This window comes from Sparus aurata, chromosome 10 (genome assembly GCF_900880675.1).
Source record: "Sparus aurata chromosome 10, fSpaAur1.1, whole genome shotgun sequence".
In the NCBI taxonomy this organism is placed as follows: domain Eukaryota; kingdom Metazoa; phylum Chordata; class Actinopteri; order Spariformes; family Sparidae; genus Sparus; species Sparus aurata.
This window is the reverse complement of record NC_044196.1, coordinates 13,208,576-13,231,831: the sequence shown is the minus strand read 5'-3', so window position 1 is coordinate 13,231,831 and position 23,256 is coordinate 13,208,576. Positions and strand designations below refer to the sequence as shown.

The 23,256-nt window shown below is 43.7% G+C and overlaps 2 protein-coding genes across 5 annotated transcripts in view; one reads left to right on the top strand and one right to left on the bottom strand.

The window, feature by feature from the left end:
* The window catches only part of col4a6 (collagen, type IV, alpha 6), a 125,522-nt gene extending 118,005 nt beyond the window's left edge, over positions 1-7,517 (bottom strand). For all 3 annotated transcript variants that reach the window (XM_030430930.1, XM_030430931.1, XM_030430932.1), the window contains exons 1-3: positions 7,432-7,517; positions 7,143-7,263; positions 6,870-6,915 (exon numbers count right to left, since the gene is read on the bottom strand). In XM_030430930.1, the coding sequence (XP_030286790.1) occupies positions 6,870-6,915; positions 7,143-7,153 (57 nt within the window). In that variant the 5' untranslated portion in view covers positions 7,154-7,263; positions 7,432-7,517. The remainder of the gene's footprint in view (positions 1-6,869; positions 6,916-7,142; positions 7,264-7,431) is intronic.
* A 4,183-nt stretch (positions 7,518-11,700) lies between these two features.
* Positions 11,701-23,256, top strand: part of col4a5 (collagen, type IV, alpha 5 (Alport syndrome)) — a 43,784-nt gene continuing 32,228 nt past the window's right edge. Inside the window, exon 1 of one of the 2 annotated variants that reach the window (XM_030431114.1) lies at positions 11,701-12,036. In XM_030431114.1, coding sequence (XP_030286974.1) covers positions 11,944-12,036 — 93 coding nt within the window. In that variant the 5' untranslated portion in view covers positions 11,701-11,943. The remainder of the gene's footprint in view (positions 12,037-23,256) is intronic. The other variant, XM_030431115.1, reaches the window with a different exon arrangement.

The following is a 23,256-nucleotide window of genomic DNA, read 5'->3' as shown; positions in this document are numbered from 1 at the left end:
TGTCATAACTGACAAGAAAACAGGAAGTTAAATTCATAAAACTTCCAAACAACATGCAGAAACTTCTTTATTGTGTTCAGTCTCTTTGATGCTTCTCTAATGTGGTTCTTTGGTTTCACTCCTCCGACTGCAGATTAGCTTTATTTGTGTACGTTTCTGTGACATAGAGTCGCTGCAAAGCCGGCGCGTCATCTTAAACAGTATCGTCGGGGTATTTCCCAGCAGCCCTTCATCCCACCTGCACTTGCAAAAGCACCGAGACGTATGCGACTTTATGGGGAAACATGCGAGTAGAAACCACACAGGTAGAGGAGTGTTAGCGGTGGGCGTGGGAGGGAAGCAGCAGGGGCTTTTCAGCGCTACGTTAAACCTGCTGTATGTGCTTTATAGGTTTCCTAATGCACTTACAGGCTGAGTGTTTAAACCTTCTTCTGAGGAAACGGCAGGCGGTGGGAAAAAAGGGTTATTCCAGCTTTTAAAACATTGCAAAGAAACCATCTACATCCTGACTCCCTCCAGATCCACGACATGCAAACTGAGACTAAGAGTGGCGTGACCCGGTCACATCAAACCCACAGACCTTCTCTTTACCTTTCAAATTCCAAAACAGCGTCAGATATTTTGCCTAAACGCGACTAATCTCACCCTGACCCAAATCATCAGCCCTTCAAGCCCTCGGGGAGGGGAATGTAATCTACAGCCTGGTCACATCTATTCCTCCAGCGTCGGTATCTCATATCTTCAAGTCACGTACGTAAGCCCTCACGTATCTAAAGTCATGAGTTATGTTTAATTACGTTTGACAGGCGCCTCTGCACCGCAATTATGCTGTTTCCGTGGTTGTAACTTTGGTTTTACTCACACGCAGCAAAAAAACTTCCATTTCGTTGATCTTTAATGTTGCAAATTATCAATCACAAGAGCTAAAAGAATAGAAATATAAGAAGAATCGTGCCAAAATGCCTATAAATAACTTGGTTTGTCTGACAAACACTCCAAAAATAAGTTCACCATCATATATGACGGAACACGGAAGCAAATCCGCGATTTGGACGAGAACTTTTCCCCTATTTTGCTTGAAAAGTGAGTGAAATGATGAATCCGTTATAATAAATCCTTGCAGAAGGAGCGCCTGTGTCTAAAGCGGTGATAAAAGATTGAGTTTGTCTGTCTTTGCAAAAGAAAGAAAGAAAGAAAGAATCAGGAAGAATCAGGAAGGGTGAGGAGGTTGTGGGGCAACGCAACTCGCAAATCAAGCCGGTAATGGGTCGTCCAACTCGAGGAAGCAGCGAGGGCGAAAAGTGATAGGACAGGGGGGTAACGATCGGGTGAGGGAGGGAGGGAGGGAGGGAGGAGGGCAGAAGGGAAAGGAAAAGGAGGAGGAGGGGGAGGAGGGAGAGGAGGGGGACTCCGTTTGCGTCGGGGAGGGTCGAGGAACCACAAATCAAGCCGTGATCAGTCGCCTCACTTAGTGTTTCTGGAATGTTCCAGCCTATAGCACCTGCAGGGAGCCAGAGACAGCCTGACAAGTCCTGCCAAGCTCCGGAGGAATTCAACAGAGGGGAGGGGAGGGGTGAGGAGAAGGGAGGAGAGGAGAGGAGAGAGGAGGAGGAGAGGCAAAGGGTAGTCCATCATTTACGCAACAGAACCACCTCCGTCCCAAGTTTTCGGCAACTTCCTCCAGTTAGATGCCACTTCTGCACATCTTCCTCCACCGTTTCTTTGCCTTTCAACCGATTCATCACATCAATTAATCTCCTACATGTGCTCAGCTTCTCCTCAAACACACCCGATCATTAGCCGGGGACGTCCGTCGGTCTACCCGTAGTAGCTAAGCCAACCGAGCATCCATAAAGAGCAATGAAAGTCAGATTCAGGGGGTCGTTGGATGGGTCAACCTCTAAATTCAGAGTCATGAGCAATTTGTTTTGGCGTTTACAACAAAAACCGTAATATGTCACCAGAGATTAAACATTATGTACACATGTGAACAACTACACATTCCAGCTGGGTCACAAACTCTTGCCAACAGTGCATTTCTGGATGATTTCCCAACCGGCCAGGTACCACACAGAAACACTCCCTCCAAACTCTTTGTTTCCCTCCTCTCCTTCCCGTCATGCCTCCTCCTCCTCCCCTCTCTCCTCACCATTCCTCCTCACCCGTGTGTGATGTTTTCCCTGTGCCAACAGCTGTGTCAGCCTCTTACAGACACTTCGGAGGAGCTCCTGCAGGGATTTCTCCCTCTCCAGGTTCACTGAAACATCGTTTTCAATCATGAAGGATGAAAGACGACAACCATGCTGAAATAAACGTGAGCTAACTAAAAGATGTGCTGTGGTGTTTTGATTCCAAACTATAAAATACAGCTAACGAGTCGAGTGGAAAGCGTGAATTGAGTTAGCCTGAACAAACCATAACCAGCAAGCAAACTAGCATGCTAGCTCGAGCTGCTCCTCTCCACAACCAAAGCTAGCTTCTTCCAGGCAAGCTAATTAGACAGTAAATGGTAGCTAGGTGATACTATAAGTAGCTAGCTACCCAGCTAAATGTACAATTCTACTTTATTTTGTCCAAAACGGCAAAGAAATAAACAGGAAGTTGATATTTTTGACCACAGCTGAGGTCTAACAAAATGGCTAACATCACATGAAACTTTAAAAATAGCAATGTTATGCTAACAGTTACTTGAAAAATATTGGAAGTTTTCAAATTAATAAAAAGGACAGCTAACAACCATTTGTCCTACAAATCATGTTTGTATAATGCTAATGTCCAACAGGAAATTGCCCAGCAAACTGCTAGCTAGCGATGGCAGTTGTTTTCCCTCCAATTTTGGCAACTGCCAACTTAAGCAAGATTTTTATGGTTTATCAGAATATAACGTATACTGCTTGATGCAGCTGCTGCTAAATGCTAATGCTGTTATGTACATGGTAATGTAACACTAATGTATTCAAGCTTATAGACCAAATTTCTTGGAAAACAAGAGTTAGCACGGATTAAAACAGTAGGACAACCGAACCAGTAGCACTTCCACCAAACATAAGATTGCTTGGCCTTTTTCTATAAACACTGGTATTGTTTGCAGAGAAAGAATCAACAAACTCACAACAATTGTGAGCCATGACAACCTTACAATGCCACTGCGCTGTCAAACGTGCAAGTAAGACTAGAGTTCTTTCACTCTGAGACAAAAAAAGTATGTTTGTGTTTAGTTTTATCTCCTGACACTGATAACATCTGACTTTGTATGCTGTCGGTGTACAGTAGGTGAGCACAGAGAGATAATCAACAACACATCTTGATTTAGCCTAAACTACACACACACACACACACACACAAGCTCAGAGCGCGACCATCGCTACATCACCACAGCGATACCCACCCAAGGACCCAGTTACCGCGGTTACGGCAACCCAGACCACCCAATGAACTCATCTGTCAGTCACTCACACACACACACACACACACACACACACATATCCATCCACTCAGCCACCCACACACACACACACAAAACACCAGGGAGGTGGGAAGTGGGTGGAGGAGTCAATTCAAAGTCAATGCAGCTCCATCAGCTGAGTTCCTATTGAGACACAGGAAGCTTTCTGGATGCTGATTCGCTTTAATGTTCCCGCTCGTCAGCGTCTCTGTCGCAGCCGACGACGACCTCACTGCCACCTGTCGCTCGGCTGGTGGAGCGAGGCACCAGCACGGCAGGGTTGAGGGTTTGATTCCTGTTACATTTACTCAAATACTGTATTGAGGTGCAAGTTTTTCATGCTTTACTTATGAACATGTTACTTTACACTTATAATTTACATAAAGGCCAACTTATACTTAACAATATGATGCATTGTTCTACACTTTACTGGCATCTCATATATGAAGTCTTTAAAATCAGCGCCAACAGTTTCTACTTGTGATACATTTTGCGATAGGTCTCGGACTTAACGTCAGTAGGACTTTTGAACAACTTCTACTTGTAACTGAATATTTTTTTAGATTGCAGTATTGTTACTTGAGCCTAAAACAAAACGATATTGATACTACTTGATTACAAGACGCTTAAGATAAAATCAGACGTGAGTTTTGCCTCAACTTGATGACAATCCCACGTATCAGAAGTCGTGCTTCTTCTGACGCTGATGACACGTCTCTATATTTACTTAACAACAATCTTTTAACTACCTTTACTTGTACCTTAACATTTTTATATTGAATTACTGCAACTTTAACTAAAAAGAAGAACCGCTGATTACAAGAAACTTCAGATGAGATTTCAAGTTTTGCTTCAACTTCATAAAATTCACCAACATAAGAGAACTTAAAGAAAGAAATTAAAGATTTGGAAGCTTTTGACCCAACGTCGACTGAATGTAGTAAAGATATAATGGAGGTAGGGTTCACACTGTCACACTTTTGATTGCCCTGAACCGTCACTCACTCCTGACAAAGTGTCAATAAAGAAGCCATGTTGCCCCCGATCAGCCTGAATGACACCATCAAACAGCCCCACTGCTTTCTTATTCTAATACGGGAGGTAATGGGTGTGTTGCAGCGCCGACCCTCCTCTTCACAACTTAACCTGCTGACCCTCTTGTCATCACAGATGGTCAGTGTGTGTGTCTCAATAAAAGTTTTCCTGTGTTTCTTGTTCTGTCGTACATCTAGTTGGAGTCACACTCGTATAGCCAATCGTCACCGCCCTGTGAAATCCATACGTCTCCAAAATGTCAAGTTTTTCGTGCGCTGAGAAACATAAGACCTGATTTCAGCTGCGTGACGATGCATTTTCAGATAAACTGGTGGGTTTTTCCATAAACGAACACTCGTAGTTTACTCTAACCCCCTCTACAAACTGCATTTATCAGCTGTATATAAACCTTTGGTAAAACACTATAATGTAGTTGTAGGCAAACACACACGTGTTTGTTAACGTGCTGTTTGTGAACAACTGCGACTCGTAAGTAAGCGAGTGTATAAACAGATAATTGATGACAATGCGGTAAAGTCAGGTCATTAAATACAAGTCAAGCAGCTTCAAACTATGAAGTTCTTCCTCTCTAGCGCAAGTTTTGCACATGAAAGGTCAAGTTAGCAATAATATGTAGCATGCTAGATCCGGTTAGATTTTCGAAATAAAGCTAGCCGACAAACAGTTCCTCAATTATGACACGTTAGGACTTTTGCAGAGTTACTGACATTGTTAAACAGTCGAGGTTTGGTTAAATTTAGGCACCAAAATACTTTGTTTAGGTGTAAAAAGTACTTTGTTAGGTTAATGTACAAAAAAATATTTAATTACTCTTAGGCACAAAATATTTGGTCAAGTTCAGGCACCAAAAATACTTGGTTAGGTTTAGGAAAAGATCGTACAACATTCAGACTTGTAACTTACGTAACGTAACTTACAAAAGTGACCTCTACACATCTAATGTTACGTAAACAACATAAGCACGTCACTCCTTTAATTACGTTAACTTAACGTTTACTTTACGTTTACGTTAGCTCTGTAACTTAGCCAAATACTTCTTAATTCTTGTTAACAAACGGGACTTGAACCTCAGACTAATTCAACCCCTCTATACTACTGCATGAGAGGGTCACCTCAAGAACACTAGAGGAGTAACTACAGCGTCAAACTAAGCCGAAAATACAGTAAAATACAGTTGTTATAAAGTAAAAGATGTTTTTATTTGAGTAGTCATAACTGTCAAATCAACTTTCCTCATACGACTGAGTTATAGTGCTTTTAAGTGCTGAATAGTGAGCGTTAAAGTAAAGCATTGGCATAAATTCAGATTTGGAGATACACGGAAAGTAGAAACTTTTATTTTCCAGTGCTTCCATTCAAAATAAAGGCACAAATAAGCTGCCACTAAACTGTGGCTGGTGGTTCTGATGTGGAATCATACAAAAAGTCAGAGAGAAGAACAGGACTTTCATGATATTGGGAGTTCAAGGTTATGCAGAAATTATCAAAATGGGTGAAAACGATTATGGGAATATAAGAAAAGCCCTTTAAAACTGATCTTTCTTCAAATGTGTCTTTCAAGAATGCATATATGTAACTTCTGAGCGTCAGAGCATCAGATGATCCCTCTCCAGCTGCTGCAGCTGCAGGAGGAAGTCTTGTATAGGTGTGGCTTGGAGAAAAAAAAGAAGGCACGTTGCCCCCCAATAATCTCCCCACCCTGAATATTCATCAGCTGAAGGAGGGGGGCGGGGTTTGAATTGCAAATAACTGTGAGCGGGCCCACTCAAAAAGTGGACTACTTTTCTCACTCCCTCGGGCCACTGATAAATGCAACTCCAAAAAAAAAGAAAAGAAAAAAGAAAAAGGAATCCAGATAGTTTGGAGAGTGTTTGGCGCAAAGTGGCGCGACGTTAAAACGCACCTGGAGAGTGTGAATATCTGAGAAGTGACAATAAAGGAAAAAGAAGGAGAATCGAGCAGCTGAAGTGTCCTTTAAGGAAAATGCTCTGAGTCGTGTCTCCTCATGCGTTCGGGCTGAAGACACCCACAGCGTGACGCACCGAGGAATAAAGGCACGTAGCAGCAGAGACCTGTGCAGAGTGCAGCTCTGACCCGCTTTAAACACATCCAATCACTGCAACAACATGAATACTTTACATCAAAAGTGGTTTTTTTTACGCATATTTGGCCAGTTGAGCCATTTTTACGCGCACGAAACGTGTCTTCCACCAGCAGTTTACGCATCAAACATCACACATCCACCATGCGAGAGAGGAGGAAGAAGAAAAATTCAGTTTCTTCGCTAATAAATAAACCGAGCCAAATAAATAAAGTGGGACAGCCACTTCATGTGAAGGAGGAGAGTAAACAGATTGGGGGAACTTACTCCATGCGCAGATCTCACCGCCACGGCGATTGCGATCACACAGATCCTGCAGGGAGAAATAAACAGTTTTATGGGTGAAGAGTGTGTTTTTCCTGGTGGTTATCAGGCAGGTAGAGCTGAGCCGCAGCCGGAGCCGGTGCAGCTCCACCGCCGCCGCGGACAGCAACGCGGCTCGCTTTTGCGAAGCCGACAAACTTTTGGATAAATTAATCTGAAGTGTTGATTTAGAAAAAAAAAAAAAAAAAAAAAAAAGAGAGAAGGAGAAGTGCTCACAGGAATTTCATCTTGGTCCGGCTGGTAGAGGAGGAACCGCAGGTCGAGACTCGACTCCCTTGTCTTCACCAGCAAGGAACTTCAAACGCGCTCATCGACTGCTTCCAAAAAACCCTGTCATCTACCCCGGAGACAGAGAGAGAGGCACATAAAGTAGTCCCACCGCCACACACACAACACAGCGGTACACAAGCGTCAACACAACACAAGCAGCCAGGCAGAAAATAAGAACAAACGGCAGATTTCTCTTTCGTTAGGAAAAAAAACAACGCGAGCTTTTCCAACTCACCAAAGTCGCAGCGGTGAAGTCGCTGCTGCGCTCTCCGGGCTGTTGCGCTTCAACTCAGCAGCGCAGCACAGCAGCAGGAGGAGGAGGGGCCAACACATGTCATTCATGCCTCCGTACCTTTCTCTGCAGCCACGGGACCAACTCACTCGGTCAGAACCAGAACCAGAACGTCGTCTGGGGTTTGGGTTCAGCTTCAATCCATGGAATAAAAGATTTTTTAAAAATGACAGAAAAGAGTTAAATGTGTCTTTTTTATGTCTGTTACGCACAATAAAAGCACCTTTTCATATAATTTTCTCCACTTTATCAACTTTATACACCTTGAAAGTGATGTGGACTAATGACTGAGAGTCTACACCAGCACTTAAAAGCCAATTTTGCAATAATAACTCAACTTTTACGTGACATTATGAAGCTTTACGCAACATTAACACCCTTGTAATCAATGAGGAACGACTCCTTCTGCAAATCTCTGCGCTATCTCCTCCTTTTAAACTTTATAAATCAAACAAATTTGTATTTATATGACACAACAATCCCAATCACCTCGCCTCAGTGGGCTTTACAATCCTATGTCCACACACCTTTGATTCAAGTGGGGAGAAACTTTATAAATATAAATACGTCCTGTGAGTAAATGACATGTTTATCGTCGCTCTCTGTCGTCAAACACTTTGTCTGAGCTCCTCTCTGCTCTGAACGTGCTGCAGACACACTTTGGCTTACTCAAGTTGCAAACAGTCCTCTTTTAGCCCGCCGAGGTTCTATTTCTGTTCTGCTTGACCCGAGGGAGACGCCAGCTCTGTTAATCACAGCATTCATCTCCTGATATGTTTCGTTGAAAGTGAGCTCGTGTTGCTGGATAAATGTTGTCTTGTGGGTAAAGATATCGGCAGCTGCGGTGTTCCACAGGGAACGCACCCGGGACATGTGTAGTTTGCATTCAAACGTACACATTTATTGGTTGTCATACATGAATTATTAGTATATCACTCACCAGTAGGCCCGGGTGTCAGGTTTTGATGCTTTCACGGGACTAACTGAATCGCCTGGATGCTGTCAAGTATCAAAAAATGTCTCGTCATTTGATTTTTAATCCCTGAGGAATTTATCCCATCAGTGTCAGAGAGCCTGTGAGCATTCAGCGATGAATGTCGAGGTAAAGGTATCGATGCTCAGCCCTTCTTACCCCCAAACCCTAATGATGTGTTCAGACTAGGGCTGGGTATCACCAGGTACCTCGCAATACGATATTATCGCGATATTTTGCCCACGATAACGATAATATCACGATACAGCGATTCTGCGATAATCGATATATTGCAAGAAATTTCATCCACGATACATCACGATATCTGTGTCACTGAAGAAATTCAGAATTTATTGACTGCACTGAATCCATTTCACAGGAATTACAAAACATTGTCAATCAATTTCACATGAATGACAGCCAAGTAAACAAAGAGTATATTGCACAGTGTCTCTTCTTAACACACACACTGACTACAACTATCATTAAATATCTATATGTGTGGGTTTCAGAGCTACTTAAACCATTTTTTTTTATTTTATTTGGTTGTATACCTATGTTTGAATAAAGATAAAGCTGTCCTCCGAAGAGGGGTGGTGGTGGTGGGCCCCAAAAAAAAAAAAAAAATATATACATTTTTAAAAAAAAAACATTTTTAAATATCGATATTTGGCACCAGTGTATTGATAACGTACCTCAAGACGAAATATCACGATATATCGTAATATCGATATTTTGGCACACCCCTAGTTCAGACTGGCGCTGATGAAGCAACAGGGAACTAATTAATGAAGTTCCGAAGCTAAAATCGACGTCCGAAACTCGTCGTGTGTCGAGCGTGGCGTGCAGCGAACCAAAGCCGAGCTGGCTTCAACTTTCTTGTCTTGGCGTAACTTTGTAACGTTTGAATGCAACACAACCCATTATATGAAGAGTTTCTGAGGATTGTTGTAGCTCCTGTCGGTGAGATGGGAACACTGACACTCCTCCTAGGTCGGGTCGGACGCCATCCAAAAGCATCAGTATCTAACGAGTTGTGATTGAGACTCAAGAAACAACTTTAATAATTACTTTATTCATATGGCACCTTTAAGAACAGAGTTATAACTGTCCCGTCAACAGGAGCTAAAGATTGATTTTACTTCTGCCTGTGAACCACAACCTGCATCCTTGTGCTCTTCAGCTGTAACCCAACCTAAGAAACGCTAAGAAACTCAAAACTGTTTTCAAAGTACACCAACACTGACTGTTGTGCTGTATCGTAGGCAACTGGACTCGATTCAGATACTAGTTTAAACTCCTGCCAACTCCTCTCCGGGTTGGTATCAACGTCTTCAACAAACTGAAAGGAGTCCAGTCCAACGAGTCCAGTCGCCTTCAATACAGAACCTTTATGAACCGCGACATTGAATGACCGAGAACCTTCATCAAGAAATCACTGACTGTTGAATTCACGATCAGTCTCTGCAACTTTCAAACTCTCCAAACTCGCCTGCATGAAAATGTCAGAGGTTGGCCTTCGACTGAGTTCCTCGCCTCACTGATAAATGTAGATGGGGTGGACTAAATAACCTAAACACCTCTTGGTGGGACAATGAACTGTTCAACGATGAGCAGCCTTCAAAATGATCGCGCGAATCAACACCTCTTCAAAGAACAACTGTTGCATTAGACTGCATCAGATAAATAAACTGGCTGTCGTTTAAGTTTTAGTAATAAGATATCATGAAGAAGGGAACATCAAGTCACACACAACTGCAAAAATGTCAAGAAAAACCCCACAAAGTTCAACATTTATCACAATGTAAAGGTCTAGTTTGTAAGAAAGTTGTTTTTTTGAGATTTGTTCTCGACTCATCAGATGTTGTTGCTTCTGGATTGTAGTGCATCCCAAGAAGTCGAGTTGGGAAAGAGCCTCAGAAGTCGACTATGTTATGGCCGGGACCTTTAAATTAAAGGAAGCAAAGATACGGGAGATGAATAAAGTCAAACATCCAATAAAGTTATATTTGCTGATATGGTTACAAAGTTTCCCATTAACCACAATTTGTCCTTCTCTAAATATTGTTTGCAATGTGAATCCAACACACACTTGTTTTCACCTTCACATTGACGGATTTACGACTGATTTAATAAAAAAAGGTCGACACTTTGGTCACAAGGATCCTCCTGAAGACCCTAAATCTGCCTTCTCAACCTTTTCGAGGACGGCTTTGGTGGTCACAGTGTCGACCTTTTATCAATAAATCCATCGATGTGAAGGTGAGAGGTGTGTGTGTGGGCTCTAGCTCTTGGATTGGAGTCACCGGGTCACAAAAAAAGCGATAAACCAAAATGTTGGTGTTGGTTCTGCAGGTGAAACTCTGTCAGACAGCTGGTCCGACAGTCCTGTCTGGTTCTGAAACTCTGCAACAAACTCTGAATAAAGCCAGAACAGTTTGTTAAATGCAGGTTGTAAAACACATAAATGATCATTAACTCTCTTCCCCCCCCATTCAGAACCTCATTTGCATTTTGTCTGATTTAGTGCTTTCATAACTTATTGTCACGCAAAACTGATATTGGAATGTCAGTAATTCAGTTTTATGTGTCTCCTCGACGCTTTGATGAATTCGTCCGTGTAGTTTTTTTAACAGCAGGTGTGAATGTGACGGTTTTTCTGTCTTCCAGCTAATCTCGCAACGCTCACATGTGAAGGAATGTAACAGTAAAATGAGAAGCAGGAGGGGGGGATTACGCACTTTATTCTGACAGTGTCACTTTCTTCCATTCTGCCAGCAGCATCCCTCTGTCAGGAGTCAAAATGTGAGTATGTGACCTTTAATAATCTGGCAGGAATGCGACGTGCCCGGGCGTATAGAAAATGTCAAATAAAGGTTTAAAGTCAAAGCTTTTCGTGCAGCCTCGGGCCCTGGGTAGGATTGGATAGGGCAGGCAGGGAGGAAGGCGCCGTATCCATCCGCGCGTGAGGGGTCCTAACATCACCAACTTCTTTTTACAGGAGCGTTATTAAAAGCAGGAGACGTGAATCGCCACCCGGCGCGACTTTTACGCACGATTTTACGCACGATCCCAACGCGCGAATCTTCCAGAAGTTTTTTATTTTTTTTATTTTAGGTGACTTGTGCGTGCTGCTGTAGGTGCACAGAGGGGGCGGTATCAGTGCGCGCTGCGTGTGGGAAGTAGATCCGGTCTCTGGGGCAGGTTCGCAAGTCGAGGAGAGGAAAAAGTTTAGAGAGGGGGACAGCAGAGGCGCACGGTGCCAGAGCCAGGTCCAACCAGGAGCCCTCTGCGAGCGCAACACGCCGAGGAGGGAAGAAGGAGAAGAAGAACAACTTTTTTCTGATTAATTCTGTTCCGCTGAGGGGGCGAGTGTGCACGGAGAGGGGGGGGCGCCACAGCAAGGGCTATGACATGCGAGTAGAGAGCCGCAGAGTTTGAGTGTTAACGCGGGCGGATCCTTGTTTTATTCCCCTTCCAAGATGAGTCAAGACGCGAAGAGCCCGCGACAGCTCGCCGCGCCGCTGCTCCTCTTCCTCGCCCTGTGCGTCGCGGTGCAGCGATCCGACTCCATGGTAAGTCCGCTTTTTTTTTCCCCCACCTCTTCCACCTTTCTTCTTCCTCCCTTTTCTCTTTTGCACAGATTGATTTAAACGCTTTGGGCTGATTTCACCCCGCAAGATGAAGAAGAAGCAGCGGAGAGAGGGAGAGAGAGGGAGAGAGAGGGAGTCAGCCGGCGCCGGGACTCCACCGGCTCTCCCCGCAAAAAAGGTTTATAAACAGAGAGGGTGCGTTAAACAAGTGCCTCTAATAATAATCCAACGGATTCTCCCCTTTTGTCGCATTTTTAGAAGAGTAACCGCGCAGTCAGGGTGGTTGAACACCTCTCCCGTCAGGTTTTTATGCCACTTTTTCTCTTTTTTTCCCTTCCTCCTCCACTCGGCGAGGACTCTTTGTAGTTTTCCTGGCGGACGGAGTTTCTCTCCGGCTCCCCTTTGCGCATCACGTTTCTTCCTTCCCCGCCGACAACCTGTAGCAACACGCCAGCCAGCCAGCCAGCCCGCGTCCATCCCCGATCCTGCACGCGTCTTTATCATGTCAGGAGAGATTTCAGACATTTTTTTGTTTGTTTTTCAGAGGAAGAAAAAACATGAACCGGGTTGTTCCAGGGAAAAACGCGTTTGTTTTTTTTTATCCGAGACGTGCGGTGCGTAATTTAGTTTGGTGACAGGGGACTTTTTCCTCTCTTTCGCAGCTTTTCTCTGCCCTGCAGGTGTGTTTTTTCTGTTGACAGCACCTTGTTTCCTCCTGCACGGATGAATAAATCCGTCCTTGCTGGAGGATTTTTGCGGAGAAAAACGCGACTTTGGACGCTCTGAGATCAGCTGTGAGGGGGAAATGTTCGTCTTTGCGCTTGTGTGCAGACATCCAGGAGGTGTGTGTGTGTGTGTGTGTGTGTGTGTTCCTGTCTGCGTGCGTCTGTCTGTGTGTGAGTGTGTGTTTGCGCATACTTCACATTTGTTTGACTTATCTCACCCCAGCTGCGCCTCTCCTCTTAACTCTAACATCTCTGACATCCTCTGCGTCATCTACAAATGAGCAGCAGCAGCAGAAGAAGAAGCAACAGAACGAAGAATTTCAGTCTCACTTAATCCCTCATGTAATATTCCAGCAGGCCGCGTTAATGTATGTGATGAATATTCACGCCTCGTTAATAATTCATGAGGGCTACAGCGGCTCCGCCCACACAAGCGGGCGTGTCCAATCAGGGGGCCTCATCATCAGGAGGAGCAGAGACACCTCTCACATGTCTCCTTCTGCGGGAGACACAAACAGAGCAGGAAGTGATATTTAAACTGAAGTGAAGTGACTTAAAGTAAGTTTAGGTTGAACTCAGAGAGTCTGCTCACAGTTTATACACATCAGCGTTGTATAAATAACACACAGGTGGCTTCTTCTGTTCAGTTTGTGCATCTTGACCGTGAACTTTGAGGCCTTCTCGTGCATCCAAGAGGCATTTTAGATGTTTGTTGACGTGCATAAAGTTGGTAAATGTGTCGTAAAGAATAAAAAAAAAGCAAACAGTTAGACCTTCTGAAAGATTTAAGAGGCGTATTTAATGCCGTATATACAGTAGTTTCGATCTCGGTCATTACTTTAAAGGAACAGTTCATCCAAAAGTCGTTATCTGCTCACTCCCATGCATCACAGAACATGTCAAATTCAAGGGAAGGTTTGTCGTTCCGTTTCTGGAGCTTCGCGGCGAAACGGCGTTGCGGCGTTCTGCTAAACAACAGACGTAGATGGGGACTTGTTTTAACATGGTTATAAACAAACCACAAAAAAAAAATGCGCATAAAAAGGCTCCATGAAGCTTCCCAGAGATCCCAGATGGATCCAGAAAGCAGGTATTTACACCCTCGATGCTAACACTGCTAGCTCAGCAGCTGCAGCGAAGAGTCCAGCGTGTCCATAACGTCTTTTCTGATCAGTCTGAGGTCCTGCGGCTGTATGGAGCCGTTTAATGTTCCTTATTTAACGTTTTAAAACAAGTCCCCGTCTACTTCTGTTGTTTAGGAGATTGTTTGGCGCTGTTTTGCTGCGAAGCTCCAGAAACGTTGTGTGTGTGTAAAACGTCTCCGTCGACACCAGAACCAGCAGACAACGACTGGATTTTCATTTATTTTTGTGTGAACTGTTCCTTTAAAGACTTTCTCTCAAATCATTTGCAGGTAAAAGCGAGAAGGCAAAGTTATTGTTTGTGCGGCTGTTATCGTTGCCGTGGCGATGACACAGGGGTGGGAGGGTTGTTGTGTTGGTGGGTGGGGGGCGTTTTGTAAGAGAAGAGTGTGGCGGACCCCGCCGCTCCTGGAGAAGATGTAGGATGAGGAAGAAGCTCTGAGTAAGAGGAGCTTTAGTGATGAGGATGAAGAAGAGAGGAAGATGAGGCAGATGCAGGTGTGGTCGTCCCTATCTCACCTTATCTCTTTCACACACACGCACACACACACGCGCACACACACACACACACACACACTGTTATATCTTCCCTGCACTGTTCTCACTGAGGCCCTCTAGTGGACTCGGTCCTGAATGACACCATGACGCCACAACAACCAAACACTTCCCTCCTTTTGATTTCAGCTTGTCTTCATCATCGCTGCTCACTATAAGGATCACACACACACACAGAACGTGTGTGTGTGTGTGTGTGTGTGTGTGTGTGTGTGTGTGTGTGCGTGTCCCCAGATATGAATCTCTCTCCAGCCAGGTGAGGGAGTTCAGTGGTAATGTACACCTGGGGGTCTCCCTTTGAACCCGTCATGCTGCACATACTGCAAACACACACTTAATTGGATGCAAGCTTTTCTCACACACACACACGACACACACACACACACACACACACACACAGGTTCCCTCACCTGTCACGTGACCCAGGTGGAGTTCATGGCGTGTGTGTGTGTGTGTGTGAGGTTAGCCATAACATCCTCAGACGGTGGAGATAAACCCGTGATGCTCGTTCTCCGCCGCTTTTCCCTCACTGCTGTTCTTTTCTTTCCTCGTCTGTTGTTCTCACTTTCTCTCCCCTGAGTGCAAAAAAACCCCCACAAAAAAGGAACTAATGTGTCCCAAGATTGAACTCAAATTGGGGAGATTTATGTGCAAGTGGTTGAATTATCGGAGCACTTTCCAAGTTTAAGCTTCACGGCAGCTCAATGCGGATAAATAATCCAAATCGGACCCAGTTTAGTTTGAAAATCCAGCCTCAGTCTCCACAAATCGCCTTCTAACTACAGTAGAAAGATTCTGTGGCCCCTCAAACTTCACACTGTCTCCTCCAATAGATTTAAAACCCAAATTACTCCAAATGTAACATTTTAAACATGTATAAAGTCGAGCCTGTGGCCCTCTGCTGCGTCTCACATCCCACTTTCCTGTCAGTCTCTTAGTCTGTCCTGTCCAGTGACGCCGTAAATACCTAAAAAGGTTGATTAAGTTGATTATTTAACATTTAATCAGTCATGTTTCATTCAAATATAACCATCCTTTGCTTGTTTCAGCACTTCAAATGTGAGGATTTGCACATTTTCTTCATCTTACGCGACGGTAAACCTGAACGTCTCCGGGTTTTAGATGGTTGAGGAGACATAACAAGCAGTTTGAACTCGTCAGCTTGGAGTTTAAGGAAATATTAGTTGATATTCCTTTTTAAAAAACAGAAATAGTCTCAATATTAGTGATTATCTATGAGTTAGTAGGAGAAGAGACGGATACAGATGAGAGCACGGTGCTGGATAGAGCTGCAGCAGTTCATCGATTACATGACAGCTGTGAAATTAATTGCTATTGTTGCAAATCAATTAATCAGTTTAGGTCGTTTTTAAAGAAACAGTCAGAAAATCTGTGATTTCAGCTCCTTAAGTATAAATATTACCTGTTTTTTTCCTTCTTTAAGACAGTAAATTGAGTGTCTTTGACTTGGGAAACGATAATGAACTTTTAAAGATCAATCAGTCAATTGATTATAAAGAAAATAACCAATTAATAACAACTAACTAAACTTAAACCCGTTATTACAGTAGATTCTCCATAAATTATCCCCAAAATGATGTTTAATCACATGATTTCTTCAAGTTCTCGGCCTAAAAAACAAAACTCAGACCCTGTGAGAGCTTCTGAAGAGACTGAGAACAGACTACATCCACCTCTGTTGCATCTCCCGCCTCCCTCCCTCTCTCTTTTCTCTCCCCCATCCCTCTGCTCCCTCCCTCCCTATTGTGTCTGCTCTCTGAGGCGAATTCCATCTTTATCTCACCGGCTTCTAAAAACAGAGACGCGGTGTGGGCAAAAAAAACACAGGCAGGTACATCATATTCACCTCCGTCATACAGCTTACTCATACTAAAGGAAAGTGTGTGTGCACTTAATGAGTGTGTGTGTGTGTGTGTGTGTGTGTGTGTATGTGTGTGTGTGTGTTTCCTGGTTGAAGTCACACTGAGGTGTCAATGAGCCGAAGATGCCGTCAATGAGAGCTAACGCCAGATGTTTAGACAGCTAATTACCTCCTCGCCTCTAATTTCACTTCTTCTCCTGTCACTTACACTCCACCTCCCTCCACCTCCCCTCCTCCTCCCCTGGTGAGCGCTAAGAGGAGGGTAAACAGGGTGTGTTTGTCCGAGACCTCTTTATTTACTCCGTCCTCCACTGTTTGGTTTAAGGCTTTAAAGGTCAGCGTCTCTTCTTCCACCTCTCCCATCATCCATCCGTCCATCCATCTTTCTTATTATATTCTCTCCAGACCACTGTGAGGTCTGAACCTATTTTTACCCGTTAACGACCAACTAAAACAGCTCGTAGTCGTTGCCATTCGGGGCTCCGACACATGACAACAGCTCTGTGTGCTCCATGTGACGGACTTTAAGTTTCTTGAGACCTCGTTGGGGTTACGAAAGTCAGGAATCTCAGATCTGGAGGGTTCGACAGCGGCGACTTAAAGGTCTTTGAAGAGAAGTGAGACGATCCAGATTAAAGCAGAACTCTTTGTGGATTTGGCCTCATTTAGGTTACAGATTAAAGTTAAGGAGCCTTTGTTGGACCCTGTGAATGTGTGGCACGTATAGCTGACCCTTTAAATCCTGCTAACCATAGCTGCCGTAAGATAGTTAGCTCAGTTAGCCATGTAGCTAGCAGTCAGGAGTGGGAGCTTTGAGCACCTTCTTCTGCACATGGGCGAGGACACAGCAGCCTGTGTATATGGACAAGGACACATCCTCTTTATATTGGTGAGGACACATCCTCTGTACATGAGCAAGACTTAGTCTCTGTACATGGACGAGGACACAGCCTCCTCTGTACATGAGCAAGACTTAGTCTCTACATGGACGAGGACACAGCTTCCTCTGTACATGAGCAAGGACTTGTACATGGATGAGGACGCAGCTTCCTCTGTACATGAGCAAGGACTTAGTCTCTGTACATGGACGAGGACACAGCTTCCTCTGTACATGGGCAAGGACTTAGTCTCTGTACATGGACGAGGACACAGCTTCCTCTATACATGAGCAAGGACTTGGTCTCTGTACATGGGCGACGTTTCAGGCTCTGTACATGCATGCGGACATATTCTTTACTTAGACGTGGACACAACCTCTGTACATGGGCGAGGACACAGCAGTATGTATTCCAAACCATTCGAAAAAAGTGAAAATGTGACACCGGTTCTCACGACCATTGGTGGTAAATTTGACTGCTTCTGGCACTTTTTAACTTTGTGGTTGGATATGTAAATGAATAAAGAAATCTTAAGCTGTAAGCAAGCTGCTGCAGCCATACGGGCGTCTGTATCTCAGTCTGAATCTGTTTCATCTTCTTGTTCCACGAGAGCTTCAGATCTCTTCACGCTTAGAGGACTTAAAACCGGCATAGAGAGATTTATGTGGGGCTGAATGTCTTGTGGTGCTGGGATCAGTTCTGTGGTGGCGATTCTGGAATTTTCTCAGAATGTGTTTTTCGTGCTTTTTCTTCAGTTTTAGCCAACTTTTATATTGTCTGCATGTGCTGACGGAGAAGTCAGACTTCTCGAGTTTCAACTTTTAACATTAATGACCGTCGATTTGTGTCGTGTTTTGTCAGACGATCCGACTCGGAAGATTGAGGCTGTGCGAGTAGAAGAGTTATTTCATTGATGGAGATGTTTCCGACCGCGAAGAATCACTTCTGTGTGAGATACTCAAGCCTCGACTTGTGACCGAATGTTTCCTTTGAGGAGCTTTATCTGAATTTCTCTTGTGCCGTTTTCTGCGTGGCTGCAATCCAACGGGCTACCTGACAAGTCCACCTACACAGAGCAGTCACAAGACACGCCGTCCTCTTCACCTCCCTCCCCCCTTTCTTCTTGTGTTTTCCTGACCTCCTTTTTCTGAAAGAACATCACTCCTTTTCCTCTTCATCATGCTTCCTCTTTTTCCTCATAACAAAGATAAACCTGTGAAAGAGGCACAATTAAAACTTGACTTATGAGGGTTTTTTGGGAGTTATGAATCAAGAAGGTGAAGGTTGAACAGCGTTACTTGTTTCTCCTCTGAACAGGAGCATTTATTGTTTTGCATTCTTTCTTTCTGCAGAGAAAAAGGGAGGGAGAGGAGTTTGTAATCTGTCTGAGATCAGCGGGCAACCTTGATCTACAGATGTCTACCTCTTTCCCTCCAACCTCTTTAAACTACCGGCTCAGTGTGCAGTGTGTGTTGCACTCTTACTTGTCATATCTTTTCTCTCTGCGTCTGAATTGCTAAGCTGCCTCAAGGAAAGGTTGCACGTCAGCATCTCCAAATGGCAGCGAGAGTCATTTATGCATCTGAAACTTTTAAGTGTGCCGGGCTGCATCTAACGAACAGTTAATCTGCCAAACAATCGATCCTTTAGGTTATAAAATGTCAAAATGTTAGCATGGATTACCGAGCTTGGAAATGACGTTAGATACCATCGTGCTTTAAAGGAAGGGGTTTCCTTTTTACGTGACAACGCTTGAATGCAACAAAAGGATGTTTGTTACTTTCCAGCTTCCTTTAAAAGCGCCGGAGTCGAGTCAGGTTCGAATGTAACGTCTTGAAATTACTTCTATTGCAGCACAAAAAGCAGCACATCGTCACGTTTAAGAAGCAAATGTTTCGCTGCGTGCTACGTTGAATGCCAGTGTCCATCTGTTCATCCAACCAGTTAGCAGCTAGCTGGTGAACATACTGGAGCGTTCAGCAGCTAAAGAGCCAAATACTGACTCTGATGCTGTTGTTAGCGGCGCTGCAGAGCTGCTTCCATCTGCCAGGACATGTAGAGGTTGTAACTCTCGGAGCCACAAGAGGCTCCTGTCGGAAAAAATTTAAAATAACTCAATTGTTTCTAGGGAAGGTTTCTGGACGAGTATATAAAAAGTAATGTGGTAACTCTACACACTGAAATATATGTAAAGAAACTGTCGAGACACACACACATAAAGACACACTCAAGACACACTCGCTCATTCCATCCGTCCCACGAGGCTTTCGAGGGAAACACTGTTTCCTCCCCTCGCTGCTGTGATGAAAGAAACAGGTGGAGGAGAGAACATTAGAAGAAGTGAGCGGAACAGAGAGAAAAACAGAGAAGAAGAGAGAACCAGACGCCCTCCCACGCTACCCGAAAAGGTCGATTCAGCCGCGATCGAAGCTCGTTTTGCGTGTGTGGTCGCAGTCAAAACAGCTATGATGACGTCACGAAACGTTACACACACTAAGCTGTGTGTGTGTGTGTGTGTATGTGTGTATGTGTGTGTGTGCGTGCGTGCGTGTGTGTGTGTGTTATCACTCCTCGCCATCGGTCGCTCTCAGATAAACATGGGATTGTGGTGGTGAGATGAACAGATAGAGGGGTTTGGTGGAAAGATGGAGGCCGAGAGAAGAGAGGAGAAGAGAGGCAGCGCAAGAAGGAGGATGAAAAAAGTTTTGTTTCACGACTTGGACATCACGCTTCCTGTTTATGTTTCAGAATAAAAGTCTGTTAGCTTTCCAGTGGATAGAAAGTAAATGTTTTTATTGTGAAACGTTCGCATTTTACGACCTTAACGTTAAATAATCGTTACATTTCATCAGTTTTCAAGCAAAAATGTCAAACGTTTGATGGTTGCAGCTTCTTAAATATAAGAATTTGCCACTTTTTTTGTCATTTATGACCGTAAATGAAGAATTTGGGCTGTTGGTTGGACAAAATAAGAAACTGTGTGACTAACTAACTCAGTGTTGACTGATTTTTCTATGACTTGTCCACAGTGTTGGCAAGCAGTGGCCTATCAAAGCAAAATCAGCTTTCTCTACTTTTTGCTCTGTTTTTGATCTCCTCCAACCCCAAAGAAAGACATCCAGCTCTTTAGCTGCTGAACGCTCCAATTTATTCCCAAGCTAGTCACTAACTTTATCAGGCTAACATCTGCAGCTGGAAATGTCAAACGTTTGATGGTTGCAGCTTCTTAAATATGAGAATTTGCCCCTTTTTTGTCATTTATGACCGTAAATGAAGAATTTTCATGTTTTTGGGCTGTTGGTTGGACAAAGCAGAGCAGTGACAGTGAAGAAAAACAGTAAATTTGGGCGTCTTTTTAAAACCAAAACATGAGCTGAAAGATGCTAAAACGCTCACTGGAGCTGAAGAGTTGCCTGATGATTATCTGGCCAATTAGCTCCATAGCTAACAAAGCTAATGAAGCTAACTGGTCGCTACAGCTTAGAGTGTAGTGAGCAGCGGTTATTCTTACACCTATGCTGTTGGAGCTACCTTTGTTTTCTGGCCCTATTTTACAAATAACAGCTTTAATCTCAGACTTGCATTCTTAATTTCTGACTGTGCGTTTGTTTAAATCACCTTTTTTTTCGTATCTTTGTCTCCTTGAGTTTTTCCTCCGCTCACCTCTCAGTCCTAGTCATCATCAGATCAGACTCGGGTTAAACCCTAATAACTTGTACTGTACATACAGAAGTCACAAATACTGTTTGGACTTTACACTAAGCTGTCCGCCGCTGTGTTTCAGTGTGTGTGTGTGTGTGTGTGTGTGTGTGTCGCTCAGGTGGAGCCTGGCTGTAGTTAATCCCAGGTCAGTGTGCCGCGTGGTATGCAGCTAAGCCGTTAGCATGCAGGCGGAGGATAACGCTCAGAGCTGCATGTTTCTGTAGCGACATTTTTCACATTGCTGAGCGACACACAGGGAGGCGGGAGGCGAAGTCGCAGGAGTCAATTCATGTTCATTGAAAAGTTGTTGTCCTCTATTTTATTTTGATCTTCTTGCTTTTACCTGGATTAGGTTTTTCTGGCATTTTTTGATGTATGTGTTGGTGTTTTCTTTCATTCAGAGAGACTTTGTGACTTGTTTACTTTATGTTTATTGATGCAGATACACAGATTGGTGATGAATTAGGAGGAAAATCTACATAAAGTGTCTTTATTAAAGCTTCCAATAGCTAAAACGCTAGATTTTCATTTGATTTAACACTTGTTTGCATCAATTTGTGTGATGAAAGGCGAGCTTTTAATTTGAAATGGTGTTTTCCTTCGCTCTGTTGTTCGTTGAACTTTTTTCTGGCTTGTAACTTTTTTTACAAAACAATTTTGAATGTTTTTCAGATGATGTCTTCAGATATTTGTGTGTGTGTGTGTGTGTGTGTGTGTGTGTGTGTGTGTGTCTGTATTGGCAATACAGCATGAAATTCAAAATATGAGGACGAGAGACATACCTTAATTTATTCATTCAATTATTTTCCCGCTTGTGAGAGTGTGTGTGTGTCTGTGTGTGTGTGTTTGTGTGTGTGGGTGTGGGTGTGGGTGTGGGTGCACATGTGTGTGTTTGTGCGTGTCAACACTGAATGCGTGGCATTCCTGGTCGCCTCTACACAAACAGACCCCCGCCGGTCGGATCGACGGGAAGTATCAGAACATCTGTCACAGCACAGAAAGAGAGAAGAAGAAGAGGAAGGAGTAGAGAGAATGTACTTCAGTAGATCTTTACTTTACTTGAGTACTTATTTTGCTTTATTTTAACATTAATATCTGTACTTGTGACTGCTTACTGACTGAAGAACAACTGAACTAATTGACCTTCTGATTGGCTTTTAAAAATGTGGTGTTATGGAAGAAAAAGAGGATTTAATGCGACTTTATTTGTTGCAAAACGTCCTCTAAAAAACAATTAAATGATCTTAAAGGTGCAGTGCCACAAAGCTCAAAGGTCAAGTATGTATACTGAAACAGACAGAGGCAGCACAACATCAGAATAACTGCTAACTGATGCTAATTGTGTAGCTAATTGTGTAGCTTATAGCTCAGTTAGCCTTGTAGCTAGTGGTTTTGGACTGTATCGGGCCAGGGCTAGCTGGTTAGCATGCTAACTTTAGTAGATATATTTGCATATTGCCCCTTTCAGAGAGTTGTTCTTCTTTCAGGATGAAGTAAATATGAAGAAGGCTTTACTAAATCAGTGAATGCTAAAAGCTAAACTAGAGAAGCTAATCTGCAGCAGCGCGAGGAGCAGATGTTTTGTGTAGCATCTCCAGGTGGAAAGTCGTCCATGTTTCCCCTCAAAACGCTTCACTCCTCCTGCTCGCTAACATTTAATCTGCAGCAGCTCAGTTTGTGTGTCTGTCCTCATTATAAAGCCGTCTTTTATGGGAGGTGGATGTTAAAGAGAAATGCAGGCAGGGCAGCAACCTGCCGCGACCTGCCTCTCCTCCAGATCAGATCAGACGTCCAGGACACGGGAGAAGCAAGAGAGAGCTTGTTCTGAATCAGACGGCAGCGAGGAGAAAAACACAGTCAGCAAATCAAATGTAAATGTTGCTCGTTTAAAAACCAAACCGAGGCCGAGCGAGACGCCAGAGTTACTGAGCAGAAACAGTCGAATGTGTCCAGAATATGATTGTTTATTACTTTTATGTTTTAATTTCCTTAAAAAAAGTCACTTTTAATTGATTTATTGGCTTCTTTATTGATAAATGTGAGTGATGTTCAGTCTTGAGGCGTTCACTGAGGCTGAGGAGCCTCTCGTCGCCTCACCTGCATGTCTCCTGCCGCCCTCATGTGGTGGAGACGTGGAACTGCAGGCGTGTTTCAACATAATCATCATGAAGGCGTTTGGCTCATAGTGAAGAATGTTCACCACAGCACAGTGATAAAACTATATCATAACTTCTGTCAAACCAGGTCAAACGGGAGTGAATCTGCTGATGAAGTCATTCACAGTGTGAAAGTGTGTTATTAACAAGTGAAAATGTGAA